The 27,778-nt window shown below is 41.6% G+C and overlaps 1 protein-coding gene across 3 annotated transcripts in view; it reads right to left on the bottom strand.

Annotated features, from left to right (window-relative positions):
* The window catches only part of arhgap23a (Rho GTPase activating protein 23a), a 131,605-nt gene that overhangs the window by 77,270 nt on the left and 26,557 nt on the right, over positions 1-27,778 (bottom strand). Inside the window, exon 1 of one of the 3 annotated variants that reach the window (XM_079564325.1) lies at positions 21,142-21,467. The exons of 1 other annotated variant lie outside the window; for it this stretch is intronic. In XM_079564325.1, the coding sequence (XP_079420451.1) occupies positions 21,142-21,195 (54 nt within the window). In that variant the 5' untranslated portion in view covers positions 21,196-21,467. Of the gene's footprint in view, positions 1-21,141; positions 21,468-27,778 lie in introns of those variants that run through there. One more of the 3 variants, XM_079564322.1, reaches the window with a different exon arrangement.

Below are 27,778 nucleotides of genomic sequence, written 5' to 3'. Positions count from 1 at the left end.
ACGAAATGGGCAACTTTTGAGCAAATAAACTCAAAGTCAATTTATGCTAAACTGCAGCTGAACATAATTTTGGTATTTTTGATTATGTGATGTCATCTCGCTAAGCATCATGGGATGGGATTAGCAGCAATTATAAGCTAATGGAGATTTTAAAAGGAGTTATTGTTCACATTAAAACACTTGGACAACACAGTGAGTTAGATGCATTTACCACCAGTAACTCAGCAGCTAATGGAGATGTTCCACGGCTTTTTCCTCCACTTTTTGTACTGTTTTTATAGCTAATGTTAGTCTATGGAAAATGTATGATAACAGCTGCAAACATAGATACAGACGGCATCTCGTCATAGTAGGGGGTGTGGCTTCGCCGACAATTTTCCACTCTTTTTAGCTAATATCTGGTGGAATATGAACTTATTAATCACACATAAATAAAGTCAAGTGTAAATCGGGCCCATATGGATATTTTCTCACAGCAGATTGTTCAGTAGAAGAGAAAAAACGGCAGTTGTTGCTAGCGCTAGCTAACCGTTAGCACTAGCTGGATGGTAACATGTAGCATCAGGTTAGCATTCTCCGTTATTTATGTATTTATGGGCTGTTGAACCACTTTGCTCCTCTCCGTGTCTTTGTATCTTTATTTAATAGAAAACTATATTCATAATTCAGCATTTGTTAAAGTAGTTTTTGAATAATTAAAGAACGATTTTTCTCCAAATTGTTTTCCCCCTTAACTGTTTTCAAACATGACCATATACATGTGTGATTCCAGAGATGCCGTGTGTATGGCAGATCTCCATGGTATCTGTGAATTTTCCTGAACTCAGTGAAAATGTACTCTTTGCATAACTTCAAATCATAACCACGCCGCCCAAGAAGTGACTTCCTGTTTCGATCCAGCACAAAATAAAAGCACACAGCTCGTCTCATTGATTAGTTCAGCGGGTACTTGCAACATTACAAGAATATTATTAAATACACACATTTTAAGTCTGTTACTATTTTTTTTTTTTTTTTTTTTTTACTGAAAGAATATTCTCGCTGAGACTTGAACAAAGGCTAGGGGGGCGAACAAGGCTCTCCAAACACAAAGAGAGCATTCAGCAAAGTAAAATATTTACAATAATGGAGCAAATTCCTTTAAAATGCAAAAAAAGCAGTTTTGAAAGTTGGTGGCTGATTGTCTCTTGCAGTTTTCCAGTCTTTTAGTGTTTTTAGGGAGCTGTAAAACATTTTAAATTCATTGATAAAGCAGGGAAAAGATGGCTTATTACCCTCCATTTGCAGCAATGAATATGATATTTAGCTAAAAGCACAATAATATTAATGACATCTGATAATGAAGGTTCCAAATTGTCCATATAAAGCAAAACGTGTGACATGTCTAAGGGGGGAATACTAAGCTTTAAGTTAATCCAACTCCGGACATCATTCGAGAAAACATTTGAATAGTGACATTCAAAAAATAAATGACAAGTAGTTTCAACATCTTGGTTGCAGAAAGTACATGGGTCAACATCAAATTTAAATCTTCTTTCAAGAAACTGGTTCACAGGGTATACATTATTTATCAATTTAAAATGAGTCACCTTCACTTTAGTCTGTTACTAGTATAGCACAAAGAAAGTTGAACTAATGAATAAGATGGTGCTCTTATTTTGGCGCGCTGGATCAAAACAGGAAGGAAAATCGTCTTGCCTGTTTGGTGGAAAAGACAACAAGAGAGCGCTCCACGTGAACATATGGTATCCCTCCACTGTTTTGTACCAAATTGACCCTGGCACTGCTTACAAAAAGAACCGGACCCTTATAGAAACACGGCGTTCTGTTTAGCTTTGCTCATCGAGAAGAAGCGGGGCGAGGATATACAGCGGACGGATTAGACCTAAACATACCTTTTATGGCGCATAGGAACATATTTGGGGCGACACTGAGGAGATCTGAGATGGCCGAAATGGGTTGAATGAAACAAAATATCACGGTTTCGGGATGGAGAAAATTTGAGAAGGATGACCAAAGAAGGAAGCGGAGCCAGGAGAAGGGCAGGCGGACAGCGATTAGTCAAAGTCACGGGGAAAACAAGAATGCAGGAATTTGGGGTTAGGTTAAACAACAAAGAGTTTATCGAAAGTACGGGGTGCCACGAAGAGGAAACAGGACGTGCACAAGCGGCTAATAAATCTAGATAAAACTCACTTCACTCAGTTTAAGACGCCCGAATGATAAGACTTCACATTGTGGAGTTAAGCGAGGACGTGCACTTGATTACCTCTCATTTCAGTAAAGTTGTAGTAGAAAAATCCACTCTCCTTTGTTCGAACTACAGATACCTCAAAGGGTCAAAACTCAAAACACCGGAGCCTTAAATGGTGAAAACTCAAAGCATGGAAACACATTTGTACGGGTCAAATGGCTAATGTGTTCAGAATAAAACACTCATGCGATGTTTATTAAAAAAAAAAAAGCAGTGGCAAAACACATTCCTGACCTTCGCAGATGACTTAAGGTGATTCAGCAAACCAATTTTCTGGTAAATCATATGACTACTTAGTTGGGTGAGATCATTATTTTGTTTTCAGACATGGGATTGGTTTATGGACATTTTACCGTATTTAATAATGACACAACATCCACAATTCATGCAGTCCTTATATTTGAAGAGTTTAGTGGTGCTAGTGCTAGTGCTAGGCTAGTGCATGTCTATGGTAACTAGTAGCCTGCATTAAAAACAGTCTGACCCAAGCACAGTGCACCTGAGGCAAATCACATAACACCAGAATACTGATATAAACGTCTGTGTTGACTGAATCATTTTTGAAATATAACCATTTTGCATTTAAATTAACTTATACTTGAGCAGCATTAGCTTCCTGGTCGTAAGCTACGCTGCGGTGGAGTGATCTGCTCGGTTGCCGGATCTTCATTAGTTTGTTTACCTGCGACCGGCATTACTACACGTGGAATTCACAAAGGAGCTTTCTTCAAATCAGATATGGCAACGTTTGGAGGACAACCTGATGATTTTGAAGAGGTTTTTAATGCAGGCTACTAGCTACCATAGACATGCGCTAGCCTAGCACTAGCCTAGCATCACTAAACTCTTCAAATATATGGACTGCATGAATACAAAATACAAAAAAATCTCCAGAAATCAACAACACTCAACTAGGAAATGAGGCCCTTCGTCAAGAATACTGAAACATCCCTTTAAGGAGAGATACTGCAGACAAAGGGTTGTTAGGATTTCAAAACATATTGGTCTCTAAACCTATAAGCTTTCACAAAGAAACAAAGAAATAGTCCAATCTAAAAACTCACTAAGAAGTCCAAACTCCTTAGTGCCTGAACAATAGTAATTCTGCCTCTCCAAATTTGTGTTTTTATCCACATCAGACAAATTAAACACTTTTGCTGATGTTTACAGAGTTTCTTAAAAAGAAACCCTTATGCTGTTGTGATACAGTGTAGTCTGTACAAACAGGCGGCTCTATGTCTTCCCTGCATCCTCATTGTCTCATTAGCTTTCCCGGCTAATCCCCATCCCGTGACTTTACTCGACTGTCAAAACAACCCCCCCCTACGCCCTGTGTTTCTCCGTGGGATGTCCCGTAAACAAACAGCATTGATTCTGTATGTCCGTGACATTTGCACTGTTGAGGAAGTATAAAAGGGAGGGCAATTATTTGAAGAACATGATGGGAAGTACACCAAAAGTGCCAGAGGGAAATACCAGAAAACCGCAGTGTGAGTAATTAGATAAGACAGTAATGAACATAATATGACTTAAGCAGAACATGCCGGTTATGTATGAGAACTATGAGAACTATGAACAACACTATCACTTCGCCTCCACTGGCACATGTTTGTACCCTAAGATATTTAATAAAGCTCTAGATGGCGCTTATTTTCGTGGCAAACGTAGTGGCCCTCTTGTAACTAGTCGGTGAGGCTAACCCCTATAGCAGCCAATACAAAACCAGGAGCAACATTTTCATTGATCAATGGCAGAATGTGAGATACACTCATTGTTTGTGATTGGTTGAATCACTTCCTAAGGCGAGGTGTCTCAGTCAGAATCATGACTTTGAAGTGTCTGTGTTTCTAGTTGTGTTGTTAATAGCATTGTTTTTTTCTCTGTTATTTCTGTCCCATGTATATAAAAAAATGTGTCATGTAGTGTAGACAGCTTTAAAGTAGGAAACAAATGTTCTATTTGGTATAAATAGAACTGAATCAGAAGTGTTTGACAGGAAAATGCATGAACAAATAGTCTATGCAACTGAAATAAAACTGCAAAAACCTTATTTTCTAGCTTTATGACATATGATCAGTCATAATTATCAACGAGTCATGAAATAACTAAAAATAGATAAAAACAGTATTAAGGAAATAAGTGATGTTTCCCATGTGATTGCATTGCACTTGATTGGAAGGGCTAGTCACAAGATGGACGCCAGAATTGCCATATATCTATCTACCTACCTACCTACCTACCTACCTACCTACCTACCTACCTACCTACCTACCTATCTATCTATCTATCTATCTATCTATCTATCTATCTATCTATCTATCTATCTATCTATCTATCTATCTATCTATCTATCTAAACCAAATAAATTCTAGCTTATGGTCATAGAAATTGATGTCAAATGGCCAAAAACTGTCATTGAATAATCTAGAAGCTTGAAGTCTCTCCCAACTCTTGACCCCATCGCTGTCCAGTCCAATAAAGCCTACAGGACAAAAATACATAAAAACAAAATAAAATAATGAATGAACAATGCATTACTGTAGCAACCGAAACATATTGTGTTACGGCTCGGACTGGAACATCCTCCACTCCTGTCACGTCCAAACTAAACTAACCCGAACATGATATTTTACTCCGCTGCATTCACGGTACATGATGTAGTGCACCCACACTGATGCCAGGATGTTGCTCCGAGAACTGTCCGTCTCTAAATATTTGACCTATTCAACCTTTCAGGGACATTTGGCAGCGTCTGTGCGAGTTTGTGCCGTGAATAAGCCTTTCCCTCTGGCCCGTGTGCGTCTGATTACTGCATCGTTGTGTTTTGCTTGTCACTCTCGCCCCGTGACGCATCGGATTCAGTATTTTGTTATCTGCCTGTCCTCGTCTTCCTCCACGCTGCCCCCCTCCTGCATACCAGCCCGGGCTGTTCAAAAACAGCCATTGGACCGAGATACAAAGCGCTATTCATTTTTTCCCCCCACAAGCAACAGATTTTAATCTTCATGGTGCCTTGCAAAAAATGTGAGAATGTTCGAGAGATGGGACTGAGAAAAAGGACGGAGAAAGTTTCTTCTCAAGCCCGAAAGCAGAGGACGATGAGATTTCTCGAGAACACATTTGAGAAGTTAATTTCTTACGGCGGTAGTTTGTCAGTTATTCACAGAGAAGTGTTGGGCAAGTTGCTTAAAAATTGCAATATATTCTATATTAGTGATTACAGCTCTAAAAATGTACTATGTTTGTATATTGCTTCACAAATGTAGCTGTTACACTATTTTGAGTTACTTTTGAGTTACTTCAGGCAAATTATAAACTGAATATAATAATAATGCCACCGAGCAAAAGCGCGGTCAAAGATTTCCTTTTCCTTCGTTTTCCCCCATTTTGTTTTGAGGACATTAAAGGGACTAGATGCAAGTTGGTCATTTTTATACTCACTACTGCCCCCTCGGGTCTTACGTGTAACTGCAGGTTCTATATTAAGTTCTATATATGTTTGTTAAGTGTGACGTCACGACTTCCGCTTCCGGGTCCTAAAAGACCGGCAAATATGTGAGAAAAAAACATAAAAAACTCTTAAAAACAACCATCAGTATTTCTGAAACTCAACGGAGAGTTACTGAACCTACTTATTTCTCAAACTCATTAGTCAAAAATGCCGCACCTACTGCTAAAAAAGTATTATTTACTAAAGTCACTACTTCCGGGGTTAGCGTAGCTGCTGCTACGCATTTATCTCCACTAACACGGATGTAGCAATTTTGGTAAATATTACTTTTACATCCAACATTTTGGCTAATGGGCCTAATAAATAGGTATGTTCAGAAACTCTCTGTTGAGTTGGTGAGTGAGAAATATTGATTGTGGTATTAAAGAGTTTTTTGTAGTTTCTCGCACATCTGTGGACCCGGAAGTAGAGCTGTCATGTCACCACTTAAACGTATTATAACTCATTACTCTTAATACGTTACTTTTAATATGTTACTCCCAACACTGTCACGAGAGACTGGTGCACAGTAGAAGTTGCCAGCTCCAACAGCCACAGTCCTATTCGTCACTAAACTAATAGCTGTACCAGAAACCCCCAGTGATAATTTTTCAAAGCAGGTGCGTCCACTTTAACACCTTTAATCCGAGCCCTGCAGTGTACGATCGTTACTCCTCTATCGAGTCGCTGCCCTCCTTCTGGGCTACCTGCCGAGAAGCTTTCTTGGCTGTGGCTTTCAAGACGTAGCATGACAGTGTACAGTGGGAAGTAGCTCACAATACAAGAATGGGAAAGTTGATAGACAGCGACAGAACCCCCTGGGGAAATCGGCCGACCTGAGCCTCACTAAGCAGGGAGCATTCATAGACATAGACCTAGATCAAGATTGTGACAGACACAGACACATCACTGAAAAGAACTTTAAGGGGCAATTTGGACAATGTTAAACCAAATTGAGGCTTAGTATGAATTCAGTTTGATTTATGTGTATTAATTTTGCCATTAAACCCAGAGGAAATGAACCCTGACCTGAGCCTTGCCCTAACCCTAACCTTGAAGACTTCAATGTAGGGCCTAACCTCATTGTGGAATTGTGGAAGGAGCCTTAAGTTACACGTATATTCTCTTCCACAGGTATGCATCAACTCGTCTAAGCTCAGGTAAGAACATATCTCAGTATGTAAAAAAAATGGTGGCCTATTCCTTTAAATACAGTACAGTAGAATAGAACATACAGCTGAATTCACTCAAGCTGTTCTTCTGAAAGGCCCCTATACTTTTTACAACAAACAATGAAATCCAGTAAATTAAATTCTTAGATGTGGTCTAAACTCATTTCAAAGTCTTTCCTAGCACATTTGTAGCGTCCCAATTCTTCACAGGGAAGACTTTATGGGCAGGTTTCACAACTTTCAGAGTCACTTTTCACTTACGAATACAAATTTGTTCCACTGCTAGAAAATGATCAGGTATAGGGCCTTTAATTATTCTGTAGTAGCAGCACTTTCACTTCTTCCATCTCCGTCTATTCGGCCCCCAGCTGCTTGCTCTGACACCGGTCCCCTCCTGCCTCTTTAGCCTCTTCACTGGGGGCCAAGTGTGTAACAAGGGGGGCCCCTCACCTTTGAACCTTGAACTCTGAACCCAAAATTCGGGCCCTCCAGCCTACGTGCCCGATCCCAACGGCAGATACGGAGTCTGCATTCAAGCGCAAGACCAGACCTGCTCCTCCATTCTTCACATTAGTGGGCCATCACATCAGGACGGAGCCCCTCGTGGAAAAGCGCGGCAGACGCATATTTCACCACGTGCAAACAAGACATCGCCAGGATACAAGGACCAACAGTACCAGTGACGTAGGCGAAGGCACAAGCTGGCATAATCTAATTTGCTCGATGTGATACGGTGAAAGAAGCATTGTTACGAGACCAATCTTCTCTAACACGACAATGCTCAGGATGAAGCTATTTCTAACTTAAGATTTTGTGCATGTGTCTGTTTGGGTAAGTTTCCTTTTGGTGCTATGGTTTCTCTCTCATGGTGTGAAACAATAGACTAAAGCCTAGAGCTTGGTACAGAGCATGAACCTGCATCAAAACCTGGAAATGTGTCTCTAGGCCGTGTAAAATCTTCCTATAGTAGTTTATTTATAGTAGAATCAGACAGTTCTACTTGCATGTCTTCATTGTTTTAGCCAATTTGTAGCTCTCAAACTGTGTTTCAGGAACCACTATATTTTTAAACCACTAGGACCAACCTTTTTTAGTCCTAGTTTTTATATCTCTATTGAATTAGTTTGCCCCAAGACTCAGTTCAGTATTTGACAGCCAAATGCTTTCAAAATACCAAAATGGTGCTAACTTACTAGTATTAGCGTTATCGGTACTTGGTTTTCGATACCGATTCTATACCAATAAATCCTTTTTTCAATACTTATGCTAAAATATTTGTCATAATAGAACCATAAAATAAAACAACAACGTTAATTTATTCCGTAAAACACAATCTTCTTTTATTTGAGGAGAAACAATCACATAATTTCCTTTAATGATGTCCCTGGACTGACAGGCATCAAAAGTTGGTCTCTAAAGATACATACATTTTCAATTGAGTGTATTTAGCAGAGTTTTAACCGGGGCTGCACATCTTTATTTAGTCCTAGAACCTTAAAGCAGTTCTAAGTAACTTGTTCACCTTCATAAATCCCTTCCGTAGTCCCTCTGGGGATAATAAGTGTTGATAAAGAGATTGAGGGGTCTTTCCTCTCGCCCTGGTGTCTCTGGCCAGAAAACAACAATTGCCACACTTCCCTGCACCGGGTCCGAGTCACCAATACACACTAATGGAATCACGAAGAAGAAGCTAACAAGCTAATGGGAAAAGCTAACTGCGGGCTAGCGCCACTTCAACAATATTTACAGCCACTGCTTTAATCTTCGATACCAGTAGTACCTAAACTTCTTTTTCCGATACCATACTGGTACCATTTGACGCCCTAGCATTAGCACACGTTTGATTCTCTTCTTGCACATGTTTACAATCCAAACTGATTTATCTTGACATAAATGACTCCCGTCTACCATTACTATCAATTACTGTTTACTGTTCTAATCAAAGTCAGACTGAGTGATTGGATACGGTCCAACTTTCACTCCATATCTTACATCTTATTTTTGTTTCACCATATTCTTTTGCACACACACAACTGGCCGAGAAAACGTTTGATCGAAAAGCGATAAGCTTTCGCAGTCTGCATCTGACAAAGTAGTCCAACGGTTCCCATGTAATTTAGCATTTTCAAGTTATGAAAGAGTAAAAACAGTGTTGAAATCAAGAACGACGACCATGGCAAAAGTAGAACCAAATGGCCAGCTTAATCGAAACGGCATGGCTTTCTGAAAAACAAAAAAAGGAGTTTATTTAAGATCCAAAGTTAGGCCAAGAATAAATCACTACAAAGAGGCACAATGAGCAAACAAAGCCTGCATTTATCCTCTGTTTCGCTGCTTGGGGAGGGGGATTTTTCCACATACGCAACTGATCGGCAATCAATAACAGAATCGATATTTTCTCATGAATTGACATGGCGAAATTTTTTTTTTAAAGTGAAGCGAAAATGAGAGTCCTTTGAAGACTATTCCCTAAACATCGGGTATGTTTAGACGTCGGGGAATGAGCGGTAAACTGACTGTAGGAAAAGGAGATCAATGCGGAGCCATTAGCTGCAGAAACGCAGCTGCTGATAGAGCCGCTCCCCTCGCACTGGAGTAAACAAGGTCAGGCCCGGCTCACGTCCTTCCAGTTCACCTCAACAAACTCTGCCTATGGATTTGTAAAAAAACTGACAGCCATTGTGTTAACTTTTATGTGTTTTTCAAGTTTGTTTGAGAATGTTGCTACACCAAAACCCAATTTCTTGTATTGGGAAACAAAACATATATCTGGATGCGTGTGTGTTTTTTGTCCCCCATAGGGAAATTTGTCTGATGTGTTGGCCCATTTTCCTGATCTTGAGTCAGGACCATATCAAGCCAGAGAAGTAGCAGGTTCTGAGGAAACACATGAAGTGAAGTGAGATGTCTCTCTTTCAAAGCAAATCAACTTAATAGCCTTTTTTATAGAATTCCTAGTATTTTCAGTAAATGTTGAAGTAAAGCAAACAAATCCAGTGTTGCCTGTATTAGCACAAACTATTACCTACACCACAAAAAGTAAATATCAAGCAGTGGATTAGGCCCTGTCCATTCAGCAGTCAAGCTGAGGACCAAACGCAAAGATATTTTCTCCATCCGGTGTTTCGTTCATACGAGCCCGGCGTTTTGGGCGTCTGTAAACAAACATTTTCCAAACTAGCTCCCAGAGTGGAAAGATCTCAAAACGCCGTTTACGTGGCCCCGTTGTTACGACGTCTCCGCAACTTTTACTAAAACAATGACATCACAGCACCAGAGTGGTGTCTGTTATCCATAATCTACTGACCTTGTAATGAGTTTTACTCATGGATCTATGATGGTTTTTCTTTGCTTCACTGCAGTCCGCAAGCCACAGGTGACAAGTAGGAAAACACGGTCGAGTCAATCTGTGTTTTTGGACTGACAGCAAAAGTCACTGACAGGTTTTTCTGCTTTAGTCCCGTTACATATGAAGAATAAACATCTCATCTCTTCTGTAGATCGTAAATCCTTGAATCTGCTTCATTTTCACCTCTACCTTTCACCCTCTACATCTTGTTCTATTATCTGTGTTAGCGTCACAGCGCCTCACACAGGCCTGGAAGATGAATTGCGCCGTTTTCTCAGACCTGAGTCGACCCATTTGGACGCACACATTTACTAAACTGGCTTCTTTCTTACAAAGAAGATGAGTTTACTTTGCTAGTTTGATTACATTTGAGACTAGTTCTAAGGCCATCTTGCTTGAAAAAATAAAACAAAACTGCCACTGGAGAAAAGTGCTTGAATTCCCAGAAATTGTTCTGATTGTGAGAAGGTTTGGACTATCGTATTGCCAATGGAACTAGACAGATTTTTCTTATCTTTAACTTTTTAATCTCATTTCAAGTTAATTTCTCTTATCTTATTTCAAGACAAACATTCTTGTCTTATTTTAAGCACAATTCAAGCCATTTTTCTAAGACAAAATGGCATTGTTTTTCCCAGTGATTGGGATAAGACCAGTTCTCTTACCCCATTGGCAAAGAAAATTACCTGAAATAAAGACAAAATATATTGAAACGAGTCAGAAACATCTCAGAACAAGTGAAATAATCTGGGTCAAATGCCCACCTAAATCTTAGCTACTCAAAACAACTAAAACTTTGATTGGTTAGTCTAGCTAATTACTTTTTGAAGTGCACAAAAAAGTCCATAAGCCCTATTTAACCCTATGATTTCCTTCACACACAGAAAAGTTCTCACACCTTTATCCCCCTTTAGGTGCCGCTTTGACCCGTAAAGCGTAATCCAAACAGTGAAAAGTGCCGTTTGAACACCTGTGCTGGGACCCACGTGTGCGTGATTGATGAAGCCCGTGTCCACAGCCCTCACAGGTTAATGATTGAACAGAGGAGAGCAGAGGATCCGTGACCAGCTGCTAGAGTGGAAGAATGCAGAGGAGAGAGGTGTCAATGGAGTGATGCCAGAAAGACTCGCTGGTATTTTGTATCGGTGCTTTCACACTGCACTGAAAGCTTTATGGATATCACATCATTGTTAGACGCAAAAGTTCAATGTGTGTAATGTAAATAACCCCTGGAAGAGTCATGTAAGTCATTTAAGATGGCCCTTTTTCCATGCTATCTACCATTATACTATTATACGATTATTCAACTATTATTCAAAGAGTGATTTGACAGGATTCTACACCAGACTGATCTTCTGTAAAAGCCAGCTGTAATATTACTGTAGTACTAATACTGCTGTTTACTACTGCAACTACAATTGTATACTTTAACAGCGACTATAATGCTTTTTAATGCCATTTTAATGCCCAAATACTATATTCTACTGCCATAAACGAATACAATTTGGGGATTGGATTGGACATGACGGGCGACTTTAGAGCAAAAACAATGCAATCAATTTCAGCTAAGACTGCAGCTGAACATTAGACCATAATTCTGATTCTGAAGTGCTTTATTGTTATTGTACAAGCGTAGTCGACAATAGTGTTCTGGTGTTAGTCCTGAGCCGCTGCAGCTGAGCCGCGCTGCCACTGTGTGTCAACCTGACCCGCTTGACCCTGGAGGGCGGGGAAACTATAGCACTCGGAAGAAACCTTACTGGCTGCTCTCTGTCTCCTCTGATCCTCCAAAACGGTGCAGCGCCTCCAGGGTTTGTCCCTGTTTCAGAGCGTGGTGTCCTGCACTGGTCAGCTCCTCTACCTCGTCTTCGTCCTGCTGCTCCAAAACAGTTTTTCACCATCTCCTCTTGGTCCCTTTTTTGTTTCCTGTAGCTCCTCTTATGACGCCTCTTCTGTGCTGCAGGTGTGGGGGCTCTTGGTGCCTCTTCAGTGTCTCAGAAGAAGAAATTTGTAGGTCTCAAAAAAGCTGATGAGCTAACTTTTGTTTACCTTTAAAGGGTCCTGCTTTCTTCAGGGCCGTTATGGACTGTCAAAATAAACAAATCCACCAAATCTCCACAAAAAAAACAGCAAAGACGTACAAAAGTATCCAGAAAAACAATGTGGAACACAGAGACCACAATGCAGTTAAAGGTAAAAAAAATAATAAGCTGTACCAGGAGAAAGGGCGGTTTCTTCCTATTTTCAGGTTGTAATTTCTATTAACTTAACTGGTAAAAAGTGTTGAATTTTCTAATAAATTTGGAGCCAGTTTGAATCCGATTTAATGCTTTTTAATGACATTTAAGGCCTTGATTTTGGCACTGAACGACTTGTAATGCTTTTTAATGCACCGTAGAAACACCAAACAACAACCGATCCACATAAACTAGATGTAGCCTGCCAAATATCCAAAATACAAAAAGATGTCGTCACACTCTCAAATGAGGAGCACGATTATGAATTATATTGTATTTTTTAAAGTGATGAGGTCCGTGAGCTGGCTATATCGCACAGACATTCATTCATAAATCCATAAACATTCCCCGTGTGGCAGAGCAGTCCGGCGTTACGTGCCTCTTCAGAGCCCGCGCATCTGTTAGTGCTCTCAGAAACGCTTCCCTCTGCAGCATCTCGCATGTGTTTCCACTTACTGCCGCCTTAATCATTCCGGACCTGCTGACTTCACTGCTGCCTGTGGTCTGAGCACTGAAGCACCCGCACAAGACTCAAAAGACCATTAGTGGAAAATGCTCCGCTCTGAAGTTCGGGTCTTCGTTATTAATAGAGGCTATGTTTGAAGGGTCAACAATTAGGCAGCAGCGCGATTTAGACAAAATTAAAGTTTTGCCATTAGGTTTGCAATTTACTGATATGTTCCTCGACCCCTTTCACCCTGAAGTGTCTGGTCTAGTAAAGCCTAGTTGTGGAAAATACCACTCTTGTGGTGGTGAAGATGAGGACATGAAGAGGCAGATAGTTGTACTGCTGCTGTTGTTTAGAGGAGGGCTGCGACTAGAGGAGCTCAATATATTACAGAATTATTATTAAATAGTATAACAGGGTTTGTACAGATTGTTTTTCAGGTTTTCCATGACTTCTCCATGACCCTTGACAAAATTTCCATGACGCCAATGCCACTATTATTAACCGCAATTGTTTTTTAGCTGTTTATCAGTGCTATCATTATCAGTTTCAGTTTGGGATTAATAGGAGTACGCCTGCTGTCGTCGAGACCCCCGATATCCCCGGGACATTGGACATTACACTGGAAAGAGCGAAGTCAGGGCTTCAAAACAAGTCTTCCCACAACTTGCCTCAGGGGAACAGAGAAACATCACAATGAAAATTGCTGCATGTCATTTTCAAGCTAAGAACCTGGATAATTCAATCACTGAGTTAGTTTTAATCTCCCCGGTTTTGTGTTTTTTATGCAAAATGCCGTGGCTATCATCAGTATGCTCATGCTAATGGCAGGATGCTAATGCTAATGGACACTAATCAAAGCTGGGACAGAAACTATGATTGAATTACCTAAAGTAATATAATAACTGCTGATGAAGTGGTCAAGTATTGATGTTTTTAGAAGATTATAGACCAGACATTTGGAAAATGTCGGTCAAAGATATCGGCCCAGCATATCGGCATTGGCCAATAAGAATACCCAAAAATCTGTATCGGCCTTACAGTACAGTACACACTTTGTGCATTTTTATCAACACAACTACAGACTAACTCTCTGTTCTCCTCTGAGGGTTTAGTTTAGCTCACTTTAGTTCGCTGTGAGTTTGGCTTGCTTGCCTCATCTGTGCATAATCTGGAGTGGCCTGAAGCTTGAGACAAATGTGGGGAGCGGCTCGGACAGACAGGTAGAAGCCTAAGTATGTTTCAAATCGGGCTCACGGTTGGATGCTCTGAGGGAACCTCCCTACATAAGGTGATGCAATATCCACAAGAGGCCACAATATGTCACAAAATCACTGAGGCCTGACTGAGTTTAACATATCACATACATTGTTTTGTGCTTTTTATGATGTCACAATTTGATAGAAAAAGACAATATTTATATGAGTGAGTTGCATGAATAGCTTGAGGTGATCGGTTGAGCGGCTGTCATTTGATGAGAGGAGAAAATATTTCATTAGAACGATATAGGAAATACTGTAAGTGTCTTCCTGGTTGTATTTCACTTAAGCTTAATTACTTTTTACTGAGACTACCCTCCTCTGCCAGTAAGCCTGCGAAGTTCACCCGTAACAAGGAACAAGACGGCCATTATATAAAACACAGAGTCATGCACACGCCACAATGTGATAGTGATACAGGAGCCCAGCACTAAAGACATGGCATCGACCGCTCCATCTCAAGACTTTCATAACAGTGCGCTCATGTTTCCTGTTATCAATTCAGTCAGCAGCATCACATGGAGGGAAAAAAACCTGCAGCTTTTAGCCTCGCTCCCCCCCCCCCCCCCCCCCCACTGCCCCGCCCTCGAGCGTTATTGATCTCACTGCACAACGTTGGCCCGGGACGCAGTAACAGTATTACACTGGTCCCCTGCGGTGGCCATTCAAACCGGCGTCATGTTCTGAAACAGCAAAAACAGATTTACTCGGGAGCCGGCCTGACGAATTAGAGAGTAATTACATTGCATTGAGTGATTTTCAGGCACTTTTTATCAACTGGATCTACACACTTGCAGGGGCAGAGGCTAAGTAGGTTGTAAATGTGTTAACTTCACAAAAGGATAAGTTACAAGAAAGGCTGTATAAGAGAAAGGCCTGTCACAATAACACTGTTTCAATGTTTTAAGTAATTTTATGGCAGAATATAAACTTATTTATCACACACAAAGTCAAGTCCAGATCAAGTCCATATGGATGTTTTTTTCACAGTAGATTGTTCAGTAGAAGAGAAATAACGGCAGTCATAGCTAGCATTAGCATGTAGCATGATGCTAACATGAAGCATTGTGTTAGCATTCTCCGTTATTTATGTATTTATGGGCTGTTGAACCACTTTGCTCCTCTCCATTATCTTTATATAGTAGAAAACTGTATATTCATAATTCAGCATTTGTTAAAGTAGTAGTCAAACATGACCAAATATGGGCGATTCCAGAGATGCCGTCTTTATCTATGGACATTGCACTAAATAGCTGCAACCATTCAAACTGCAATTTCAATTAAAGCCGCAAGCGGCATCGAACGGCCCTCGCGGGCCGTGCCTCCTTTAGCGCCTCTATTGCCGCGTCTATGTAACCGTACCAAGGGCGCCACACTGCATTTTATTGCCCTGATGTGCCATTAATCTTTGTCAGTAAACATCAGAGCTACATTTTTAGCCTCTCCATGTAAGCAATGGCTCAAGCCTGCAGAGGGCGCTAGCGCGCCCGTAATCTTTTTAATTTCACAACTGGCATCAGATGACCCTAACGGGCCGTATTTCCATGACCACTGTCCACAAGCTCCTGACAGGGGGCGCTAACGCGCTGTAATGTTGTATAATGTGAGATGTATGTGTCAGCCCCATTGGATAACATGGGGGGCCCCGGGGGTCACCATGGCAACACCGTACAAAATACGATATGGGTGTCATTGGCTTTTTGGATCGGGACGCCATCAACTATTTTTGTACCGAATTTCATCCATTTCCGACAAACTAATTTTTTTCCCATAATGCATTTTTTCTTCTGCACCTGGAGGGGGCGCTATCGCGCCCAATGGCACTTTTTCCACATTTGTTGCGTCCAGGGGTGAAAGGTCAACAAAATGTATATTTCCGATTTTTAATCGGAGTTTGTTTGTGCGAATGGGAGCGATTTTTAGTTTTTGATGAATCGCAAAATACTTCGGAAAGATTGCGGCTTCGCCGCAAACGAACCATAAAACTTAGCCAAAAAATTTGGATAACTTTTGATGCCCCACATCTGGAGATGAGCTGGAGCGATTTTGAGCTCATTTGGTGAAACGCCCTAGGAGGAGTTCGTTAAAATGCGACGTCAGCGAAAACGCTGACTCAGCATTCTCAGGACTTCCTGTCAAAATGGCGGACTTCCGGTTTGTCAGGGGGCGTGGCCACAATAATATTTTTTTTTTGTCGTCACATGACGAATGTCTGGACCGAATCTCGTCGCTCTACGACAAAGTTTACTTCGGCCCCTCCCCCATTGGCGCAATGTATTTTGATTTTTGTAGGTGGCGCTGTCGCGCCATTTTTTTTCCCCCCAATATGAAACACACATTTAAATTAATTTTTCACCGGACCTGAATTTTGGGCAAAGTTTGGTGAGTTTTCGACAATGTTCAGGGGGTCAAATTCCTGCTCAAAGAGCAGAAGAAGAAGAAAGAAAGAATAATAATAATATTTTTTACAAAAACAATATCGTCGCTTTCGCGACGATATCATAATATACATTTTTGGAAAGCTTTCAACGAACCGCACGCACCCGTGGGGGTCCTGGGTGGATGACGAGCGCTTCGCGCTCGTCATCCACTATATACCCCCATTCACACTATATACCCCCATTCATTTTAATGCAATAATAAGTATAAAGGGCCCACACCTCCGGTGTGGGCTGTCACTGTTTTACACGGTGAGTTTACGGTTGACATGGGGACAGCGCTTCGCGCTGTTTTTGTGCGCTCCGCGCACTTAGGTTCAGTGCGCTGCGCGCACTGCGCTGTGATTACGATTACAATAGGCCCTTGCGACGGCAGGCCGCTCGGGCCTAATTAAGCATTAAGTTGCCTCGATGACATTTAGACAACACGAGAACAATAGAAGTCGAGTCTGTTGATCCAAACAAACCACAAATTGGGAAGTCGATGAGGAATTCTGACGTGGGATGACATCTGTAACATTTCTTAAACAAAGTGAGTCTTGTGCTTGTGACAAACAGTGGAGTTTTGAGAGTACGAATGCAATCAAACACCAATGAAGCCTGAGCTGTCTGGAAAAGCCTGTCTATGTTACACAAATCTTCATCTGAAATGTCAAAGGAGCGGATAATTCCACACAAAAATGAAATGGCCCAACAGAACAAATGTGTAACAGCGTCTTAAATACAGTTTTTTGGTAGAATCTCGCTTATAAGCTTATTGTTTTCTATTTGACATCAATCCAAAGGGAGTGAATTCCTTTCAGCGTGTAAAGGCAGGTGAAATTAGCTTCGCGGAAATTACAGCTAAATTGAAGCCGGTGGGCGTTGGCTGAAACATGCAGGGTCAAAGGCTAGGTATGAAACGGTTTGGACACTGGGGTGAGCAAAGCAGAGGCGAAGAGAGCGAGAGCCCACAGTGCAGCTTTGTAGGACGTTTTATTAGTTAGCGTTGATTAAGGAGGCAATTTTGCGGCTACAGACGCAGCAGTACCAGTGCACTTACTACCGGCTGCGTGGAGCTTAAGTCCTGTTACGAGCCTAGAATTAAAAAACATAAAAGCGAATTAAACATGCTTGAAGGCAACAGGCTATAAAGGCAACATGCAACTGAAGTGGTTCAATTATAGGGCCACAGCGGGGAGGAAACGCTCAAATCTTTGCTGGGGGGAAGCAGAGCAGGGAGGTGAGGAAAAGTGCCGTGCAAGCAGGTAGGCTGATAGATAAATACAACCATAGGTGGTCACAAGCTCATTTAAAAAGTTAGAGAATGAGAGGGATGTGTCAGGAAGGGCATTCAGGTTAAGACTTGTGTCAAAGGGGCGGCACGGTAGCACCTCCGCTTCACAGCTAGAAGGTCCCGGGTTCAATTCCCACCAGGACGGGGCCTTCTTGTGTGGAGTTTGCATGTTCTCCCCGTGTCTGCGTAGGTTTCCTCCGGGAACTCCGGTTTCCCCTACCACTAAAAACATATGCAATAGGTGACTCCTCCAGCCAGGTGATTCTGACCATCAGCCTGGCTCCACATCATGGAGATGGGTCCCCGGGCGCGGCACAGCCGTCGACCATTGCTCCGTACGGGTTGCCCCAGTGGCATTGAAGGATGGGTTAAATGCAGAGGACAAATTTCCCTACAGGGACAATAAAGTATACAAACAAACAAAGAAATGATAAATACAAGCTCAAGGCAAGGGCATACTTGTATCACCAGTAACATGGTGAAGGGGTTTGAGCACCTGAATGATCTTGGGAGATCTGTTGTCGGGGGCTTCGTGCCCCTGGTAGGGTCTCCCATGGCAAAAGCCCCTTATGAGAGACCAACAGGCCCAGTTAATGAGGCCGTCCTCCTGTCGACCCACCACCTGCAGGAGGAGCCATAAGGGGCTGGTGCAATGTGATTTGGGCAGCTTGAACAGTTGCCCTCACGACCCGGCAACAGACAAGTGGATGAAGATGGATGGATGGATATTAGATGATGCAATATCTGTATCGCAAGAAGCCACAATATGCATGAGACCCATGTATGTTCATTAACATGCACTGTCCCAACCAAATAAACCAATAAATAAACAAATATATTGCAACATGATTAAAGTCTTCATCTGACTGAGCTCGACACATTTTTTTTTACAAACTCAGCCAAAAACAAACAATGCATCTAACTTATAAAGGTGTTTTAGTTCAGTTTTAGTTAAACATTTACTAACTTCAACTGTTTTGTTCCTGATGTTGCTTGGTTTTGCCATACCCTCGTACTCTTTGCGTTTCGTACAAGGGTCTGGACCTTCACAATTGAGCTCCGTTATCAGGTGGGAGGGGTGAACTCCTTTGAAACGAATGGATCTGATTTTCGCTAGCGTTTGTAATGTAATGCCCCCGAGTGAGTGAAGCAGCTATCATGACTCTATCATAAGTCTTGGAGGCATTCCTTGTGTATTCCAAGGCATCAATTTCTATTACTCGATATTTGGGAGCCGAGCCAGAACGGATTGAAGAGCTTCCATTACTTCCGCATCCGCCGCCATTGTCAAACTACAACCAGCAAATGCGGCGTAAATGCTTGACGTCACCTGCAACACCCGCCTCCTCCGCTCGCTGAATGGCAGGTTAAAATTCAACCGATGTAACGCGGCCACTGAGATCAGACCCAGACGTACATGTAGGGAAATTATAATTGACCGGAGTTTACGGATGTCTATGGATGACGCAGCCCTGATGGCCAGTATTGAGAAATGTGTCCCAGTGGGAATTCAGTACAATCCAAATGTTGACAATACAAAATGTTTAGCAGATAGAGATAGCTGTATCTGCTTGTGTTTCTATTCGTGACTGAGAAAAAGTCCCTGACAGTCATTTTGCTGCTATGTCAGGTGGGCGGCATAGAATCACTATCATTTATTTCATTATTATCATTGCCTCCAGTCTTAAATATGAATACAGAGTGAGCATGAAAAGGTGCCCCTGAGAGTGATTTACAACGGGAGAGAGTGTGACAGCAAACTGAATCTAACTAAGCCAATTTCATGTTTACAGACTTGTACTAACACCATGTCTCAACAGCCTTGTGATCTAAGAGTATGGCTCTGTTTGATAAGAAACGCGCACATATTCCAAGGCCGTAACTTGCTGTGAACAAGACCAGGCCAAACTACACCGAGACTTCAATGCCACAAGATGTTTTTTTAGGGTTTTTTTTCCTGTTCAACTCCCGGCACTGACAACACACCCTTGCAGCGTTAAGTTGTGGGAAAGTGCTGTGGTTTAGCCCCAAAAGCAGAAGAGATTTCCTTTGAAGATATGGCCAATTAAAATAATTATGCGTTCAAACATATGAATTGGTTGTGGTTTCGGCTATGCTTGATGTAGAATCCAGAGGCCACGAGTGTAGCGTTTATGTCAAAGGTTTAAAACTTATTGCTACCACTCAAAGACAAGCCGGGCAACGGGGACCGAATCATGAAACATGTATTATCTCAATATTGTTTGTGAAAAGTGTCAATAAATGTCTCAGTTTAGGCAGATGTGAAAGAGAAGTGACTTTTTTCCCATTATTAGTAACACATCATTTATTGTGTTTAGATTATAGATGATAAATAACCCACAGATAGTATAGAGAAGAAACTCAATGCCATATTGTCGCACACAAACACCATTATACCGCCAACCCTAGACAAACAATCCTACATTCATACAGAGGGAAGGCAGAGAGGAAGTCATATCTACTGCAAATAACCAAACAGCCCCATATGTTCAACTATACTGCCCTGTCAAAGACCTCCGCCCCTCATGACTCCATCATGACACACCACGTTCCTGAGTCACACTCTTACAATTAAATACCTGCACATTTAGCGTGCAGGGAAAAGGGAGATACAGAGGTGCTTTGTTAAGCTTATAGCAAATTCAACACACCCTGGGGCAGGAATAATGGCGAGGTGAACTAAAAACTAAAAAAAGCACGAGCAAAAAAGTTTAAATCACATCCAGAGACTTGGTGGCTCTACCCGTAATAACCTGATCGATTTGATTTTGCACAGTGGGAACAAAGATGGCACTGTGTACAGGCAATAGTTGCCTGCGAGCAGCGTCGGAGTTTGGGACGTCCTGTCTCGTCTGACAGCAGCCTGATGCAGCGAGAGGCGGACAAAAGACTGCAGCAGCCCACGCGTAAAGACAAGTCGGAATCACTTTTAAGGAACTTTTAGCCGCTAAATCCTGAAAAAAAAAAACGTGGCACGAGCGTTGCGAGCGACCAAGCAAAAAGCAGCACACAAACTGTGATTAGATTCTTCACCTTTAGCGCAGTATATAGTTCATTGTGTGTACACAGTGGCTGTGTAAACTAGTGGTAATCCTCTTAGGAAATCACGCTCTCTGACCAGCCCCGGTGCAGCGGACTTCAGGCGGTCCCGACACAATAACGTGCAGGTAATAACGGTGCCAGCGCGCGGTACTTACGTGGTTCTCAGCGTAGGGTGGTATTCCAACAAGGCAAAAAGCAACTCCATTCATTGGACAACACGAACTGTTCGGTTGCAACAGGGAGAGGCAATTAGTGTCGCTCCAACAGCGATAATAAACACGGACGAGGTCCGCGCGTAACGAAGCGAATCGCTCCAACTCCAAACTTATATCTCCAACTCTACTCCAGCTTCCTTCCTTCTTCAAAAAGCCCACTCAGTTCCCGTTGTTTCGGGCTGCTCCCCCCGCCTCCCCCTTCTCCTCCTCTTCTTCAACGGGACATAACTAAATCCCTCCGTGTGCTGGGCCTGCCTGGAAACAGGAGCCGCAGCGCACAAAACACACGGGCCATCGGAAGTGCCACGAGCGCCCCTTCAAAGTAAAAAGGGGTCAGTGGGGTTTGATTCGCGAGATCAGATGGACATTAATGGAGGCTCGACGCATCGTCTCGGAGAACAATAGTCTGCAAATAGCGGAGTTAGACGATGCAGTGAGATTTTTCAAGTAAAACTGAACACTAATGCGTAAAGTTCTCCTTTTTCACACTTTCACAGTGTTTTGCAACGTTGAGTCTGACTCTTGAGCAAAAACAGTGGGTTAAACATGTTCTATGAAAGGTTAGGAAACTCATCACGACTTAACGCACCATTTGATTATTTTTCAAAGGTTTTTTTTAAATAACAATAACGAGGTACAGGAAGTCACCGCCGTGTGTTATGGTTGACTTGACTTTTCTGAGCGAGGGCAAATTACAGCAGAGTGCATGTGGGTGCACGAGCGCGCTCCGCCCTATAGGCTGCAGTGTGCGGGCTCCCTCTGTCTGCGCTAACCTGATTTAGACCCATTTAATGTTACCAAAGATGCACATTAGACGTATGAGTCAGACAAACAATAATAATGCAACGATATAAATGAAATACACAGGCCTGTCACGATAACAAAAGCTAAAGTTTGATATATTGAGGCAGGAAACTATTGCGATAAACAATATGATTTAACCTCTGAAACCCCGCCTTTACCATGTGTATTTTCTCCAGTTCGGCTTTACACAAATCTAAAAGCTTCCCGACACATTTTTTCAACATTTTTGTCGCGTTTTCGTACATTTTTTGCCTTGTTTTGGTCACTTTTCTTCGCATTTTTGTCGCTCTTTCATGGCTTTCTTGTTGATTTTTTATGGCTTTTTCTTTTCTCTTTCGTAGTGTTTTGAATTGCTTTTTTTTGTTGTGCAATTGTTGCTTTTCTGGCACATTTTTGTCACTCTTTTGCCGTGTTTTTGTCACATTTTGGAAGTGTTTTTGTTATGTTCTCGTCTTTTTAATCGCTTTTTTGTCATGGTTTTGTCAAGGTTTTTTTTGTTGCTTTTTCATCTGTTTTTGTTAGAAAAATGGGGGGAAAATGTGTTGTTTATCTGTCATTTATTGAAGTAATTCTCGTGAAAGCCCGAAAGACAAAAAGAATCCCAGAATTTCCCCACTCGACGGACTGTGTGAATCATATCAACATGTTCAAACCCAACAATAACTTACAATAACTACCAAGAGCTATATTTTTAGCCCTAAACATGCCCCACACCCAGAATCCGTAATTCTTCTGGGAACCGCGCTGACAGACCTGTATTTTTAGCCACATAAATAATGCTCATGTGAGTTTATGGAGAAGTGAAAGGAAGCTTACTCATCGGGAGGAAGAATGCAGTACACATCACTCATAGCGACTTGTTGGATTTGGCTGCTCCCCTTGGCACAAAGATGAGAAAATAAGCGACACAAGAATCAAGAGAATGGACACTTGACCGTTTATAGTTTGACATCATTCTTTTTAATCATAAATTGCAGCCCAGGATGTCCAGTTTCTCATTTTCAGAAGATTTTTCCCTTATATATAAACCAATTGAAATCTATAGGTCTAGTGTGAAAGGCCTAAACTTCAGTGTATAAGTTATGTCACGGATAAAACGGATAAAAAACCAGGGTCAGATGGAAAGGTAAAGTGAATATACGGCCATAATGCTGGTGTGACAGCTTTAAACTGTGCTGTGCATGTGGCTGCTATTACTCTGAGGGGAGCAAGTGTCGGGAGCCACTTCAAACGCTCCTAATGGAGAGACCGACTACAGTCACAGACAAGAAAGCGGCTTATACTTAATACAGGGACAGATGAATTCCCACGACTATAGCGGGTCCAGGGTGAAAAAGGAATCACAGACACTCAACGTTGTCAGTAAAGACTCAATAATATATCCTTTTAGTTTTACAATGAGGTTTTAGCTCAAGATGGAGATCAGTCGTCTGACATTGCTCCTGCACATCAGCACTGAAGGATGGATCAAATCACAGAACAGATTTCTAACCGAACCTTAATCTTATAATGCATCTGGCTTATATGATTCTTTGCAACAAACTTATTCTCTTCAACAAACACCAACCAAGCAGCTAATTTAATTGAGTGATTACTTTGTGAACTAACCTCCGTCCAAAGTGAACAGGAGATGGCCGGATTTGAAGCACCAACCTTTTTGTTATAGCACAGCCTAGAGCCTTATTACAACATTTGGAACAAGGACTGAATGATTTTGGAGGAGAATAAGTATTCGGATCGCAAATATAGTTGCAATTCAGGGTTTAAAGAAGAACTAAGTAACTTGTTAACTTTAATAAATCCTTTTCGTAGTCCCTCTGGGGGTAATACAAGTGTTTCATCTCCCCTGGTGTCTCTGGCCAGAAAACCACAATTGCAACATCCCTCCCTCCGGGTTGGAGGTGCAATACACACTAATGGAATCACGAAGAATAAGCTAACAGGCTAACGGGCAAAGCTAACTGCAAGCTAGCGCCACTTAAACAGTATTTACAGCCAAGTTTGGGCGAAAACAATTATCTCCATTGTGTAATTGGATGTACAATATTCCTCTCTCCCTTTGTTGGCGTAGTATTTACTGTCACGGACAATTAATAAGTGAAAAATCGCAACATGCTACGACGCCTGCAGTGACGCTTATGGCCTCTAGGGGCATGAGTTACTTAGTTCTGCTTTAAGACCAAGATTCAGTTCTCGGTGCACATTTTAAACGCAACCAGGAGCTCTGAAATCTAAATAAAGACTGAAACTGTTCTGGTTTTATGGATTAGAAGACCTCATGGATATACTGGGACAGATAATTTTCTGCTGAGTGAGGACACAGTAATAACTTAGAAACTGCAGATTTTTTATCCATTGAACATAAGATACCTTTATTTACTATTACTTGTTTACCCATTACCTTGTTCTTCTTTGATTTTTCCAAACTATTTGCACAGCCTGAGTGTTCTTGAAATATGTTGTAACAAGTCCATTTTGAGATCAGTAAAGACCTTATCTTATCTTTTGCCATTTGCAACCATTTAAATTGCCATTTAAAATCATTGTGCACCTTTCCCAAATGTGTTTTCAATCTCCCCTCAACAGGGATAGTATCCCAGGCCAAAAGCTTAGACAGGACACTCTCCAAAAGTCTCGGATCTTACCCCCTCTCATCTCCCAATCTGCCCCATTTCAGGGTGGATAATTCCCACATGTCTCCCCAAATCCCTCCTCGTTCAGGACAGCGGACTCGAACAAGCTCCAGGGCTCTCGGTGAAATCCACCAGACCAGCCCGGAGCCCAGTGGGACTTAACAGAAGTATCCCGGTCTTAAGGCGGAAAAGGCAGATGGTCCGAACTTAACCTTCAAGCTGAGAATACGATACTTTCCCAATAGAGATGTCGTGTCGCAGCAGGGGCTGGTGTCGCATCAACGTGGACACACAAGAGACACAACAAACAAAATGGCAGAGTTCTTTAGAGCACGATTACTGTTTGTAAACCTGTTATGTAGGGCTGGATTTGCTCTTTTTTAGATAATAGTACTTAACGATACTTGGTTTATGATACTTTTTTAAATACCTACACTGAAATGTTTGTCATCTAGAAACATAAATAATAATGTGAATTTACTTACTATTTGAGCTGAAACAATCAAGTGCCTTCCTTTAGTGCTGTGCCTTTTTTTTGGTACCTGCTTTCAATTATTCTATTTTTTGGATACCAGTAGAAGCTAAACTTTCAGTACAATACTGGTATCATTTCACCTCCTAACCCTGAACCTGAGTACATTTTCTCTAGTTTGGCTTTATCCAAATCTAAAAGCTTCTTGAAAAAAGCAGCAAAATAGCAACAAAAATGAGAAGAATGAAAGAGGACGAATACACAACAAAAAAAAAGCATAAAAAAGTGATAACAAAAAAAAGCTATAAAGGAGCAACAAAAAAGTGTCAAACAAGGGATGAAAATGCGATGCGGCCAATAAGCCAAATCAGCATTGTCAGTACGCATGGGCGGTAATTTTCTGGTCAAAGTTCACAACTACCCACGGTGTCAACAAAGCCCATTAAAACCACACTATCATAGTAGAACAACCGGCTATGTAGTGACTATTACGTCGCTTAAAGTGGTTTTACGGCGATATGCAGGTTCGCATTCAGTCTCCATTGCAGTGCGACTGTCCACGTGGGCTTAATCAGTCTGTGGAAGAGTTTTGCTCTATTCACGAGGGCAATAAAGGAACCTCACAGCGTTGTATGTATGGATATGTGTATATGAAGCCACCATACGCACTCATCACATTTCCTACTGAAAGAAAAGATCCAGAACGTCGTGACGAATGGATTCAATTAGTAAGTTTGACATACAGCTAACTAGTAATGCTATTTGTAACCAATACCTATTTACTTAATACTACAACTGTTTTTTTATTTAGGTATTGGTTTAGTACGGGGCGTGAGTTCTTTCATTCTCTTCCCAGTAACACTGTGTCCCCATTTCTTACAGAATTCTTTTAAGACATCGATTTTCAACGTTATTCAATATCTGCATCACACTTGGTCATGTCAACAGTTTGGGATACGACCTGTAACCTGGACAACAATGCAGGGAAAAAGATCTGTTCAAATGAGGCTTTGCACTGGCCTATAGGCTGTAATCTCCAGTTAAGAGCTTTTAAATTTGGGTAAAACTGGAGAAAAGGCAAAATGCAAAAAAAGGCAGGTGGTAAGAGGTTAACGGTACCCATCCCTACTATTATGTAGGTGCATATGAGAATCCTCCAGACTGTGAGGAAAAGTGTGGCAAAATGAGGCAAACTGGCCAATAAAAAGGGGGAACTATATCGTAAGGCGTAATAACACTTTAGGAGCACTTTGAAGTCCACAAAGTAAAGTCACGCACAAAGACCATCTAAGAACATACAGTATCTCCGTATGGAAAAACGGTGTCCTGATCCTTTAAACATGTCCAGGAGACTGAAATATGAATATGTGATCCTTTTACTAATACAGTACCAGAATAAGAATCACATGAGGGGATATTACGCTGCCTAAATAATTATTTCAGGAGTCTTTGCATTCAAACAGAGACTTCAACTCAAGACTGTCCTTTCTGAAATAAAGAAAATAAAGCCTTCTGGACCAAATATATGTATAAGTAAAGTTGAAAACTAAAAACACGACATCTGTGGAAAACTCAAGTTACATCTCATGTGGGACATTGCCTGTTTGATGATGGGGAAAAGTCTGATTCCCAGACAAGGCACAAAAAACCCATCTCCATCCCTCTCTGCAGGACATCGATGTAGCACTGACTCCTCTCTCCTGCATTGCATGTGTTTTCTATTTGAGCGGACAGAAAAGATAAATCAGGCCAAGCCCCTGCGCTTTTCTGTGGGAGAATAATCGTCCCGCGCCGGTGCCCCCCTCCGGAGCCGAGGTCTGGCCACATCTCGTCCCGGATCACATGGAAATACAGACTCAGGTCGGGCATAAATTCGCTTGTCAGGGACGTAGCAAAAGGAGCTTTGTGTTATTGATGGCAGAGGGAGAAAAAGAGAGATTTGTACATTGTCAACGCATCATCACGGCGAGGTTTAGCTCACACAAACCTTGAACCATTGGAACTATTACAATGAGAACAAGCACTGGGCCTCATATATTTGACAGTGCAGACATGTTCTCTTAAATGTGTTTATTTAAGAGGAGGGAAAACAGTAGATCGTTTTTCCATTTGAAGTTTGAACAATCTCACTTGTTTGAGTGAGTTAAGGATTTTCTCTGCCAACTTAAAACATGCACAATGGGCTACTCGTAATCATGTTGAGTCACTTTTTGAAGAAACTGTACATTTTGGAGTTTAATCTCATAATATGCTTTACTTCTACTTGAGGAATAACATTTTGAGGTACCAACGCAATTGTTTGGGTAGTACTTTTTCTTTCTTTTTTTTTTTTTGCTTCTGCTTGATTAAAGTCATTTTAAAGTAGCATTCCTCTTATTGGAGTAAACATTTTGACTTCTGTACCCACTTGCTCCTGAACCTACAGCTCACACTTTAGAGATGGGTCTGTGGGTGCGGCACTGCTGATACAAACGCATTTAACCTCTTACCTCCCGTCTGAACCAAGTCGAGTTTGGCTTTACCCAAATCTAAAAGTTTCTCGACTGGACGGCAACAGCGTAATGCCTCATTTTAAAGTTTAAGGCTCATTCATACTTCACAAGACGCAAGAACTTCTTGTTCTTGCGCCCTGAGCTGCAGAACAAAATGAAGTCACTCTTGCCCCGTC

This window comes from Gobius niger, assembly GCF_951799975.1.
Source record: "Gobius niger genome assembly, chromosome: 10".
NCBI classification, from domain to species: domain Eukaryota; kingdom Metazoa; phylum Chordata; class Actinopteri; order Gobiiformes; family Gobiidae; genus Gobius; species Gobius niger.
Note: the sequence above shows the minus strand (reverse complement) of the source record. Positions and strands in the feature narration are given on the sequence as shown.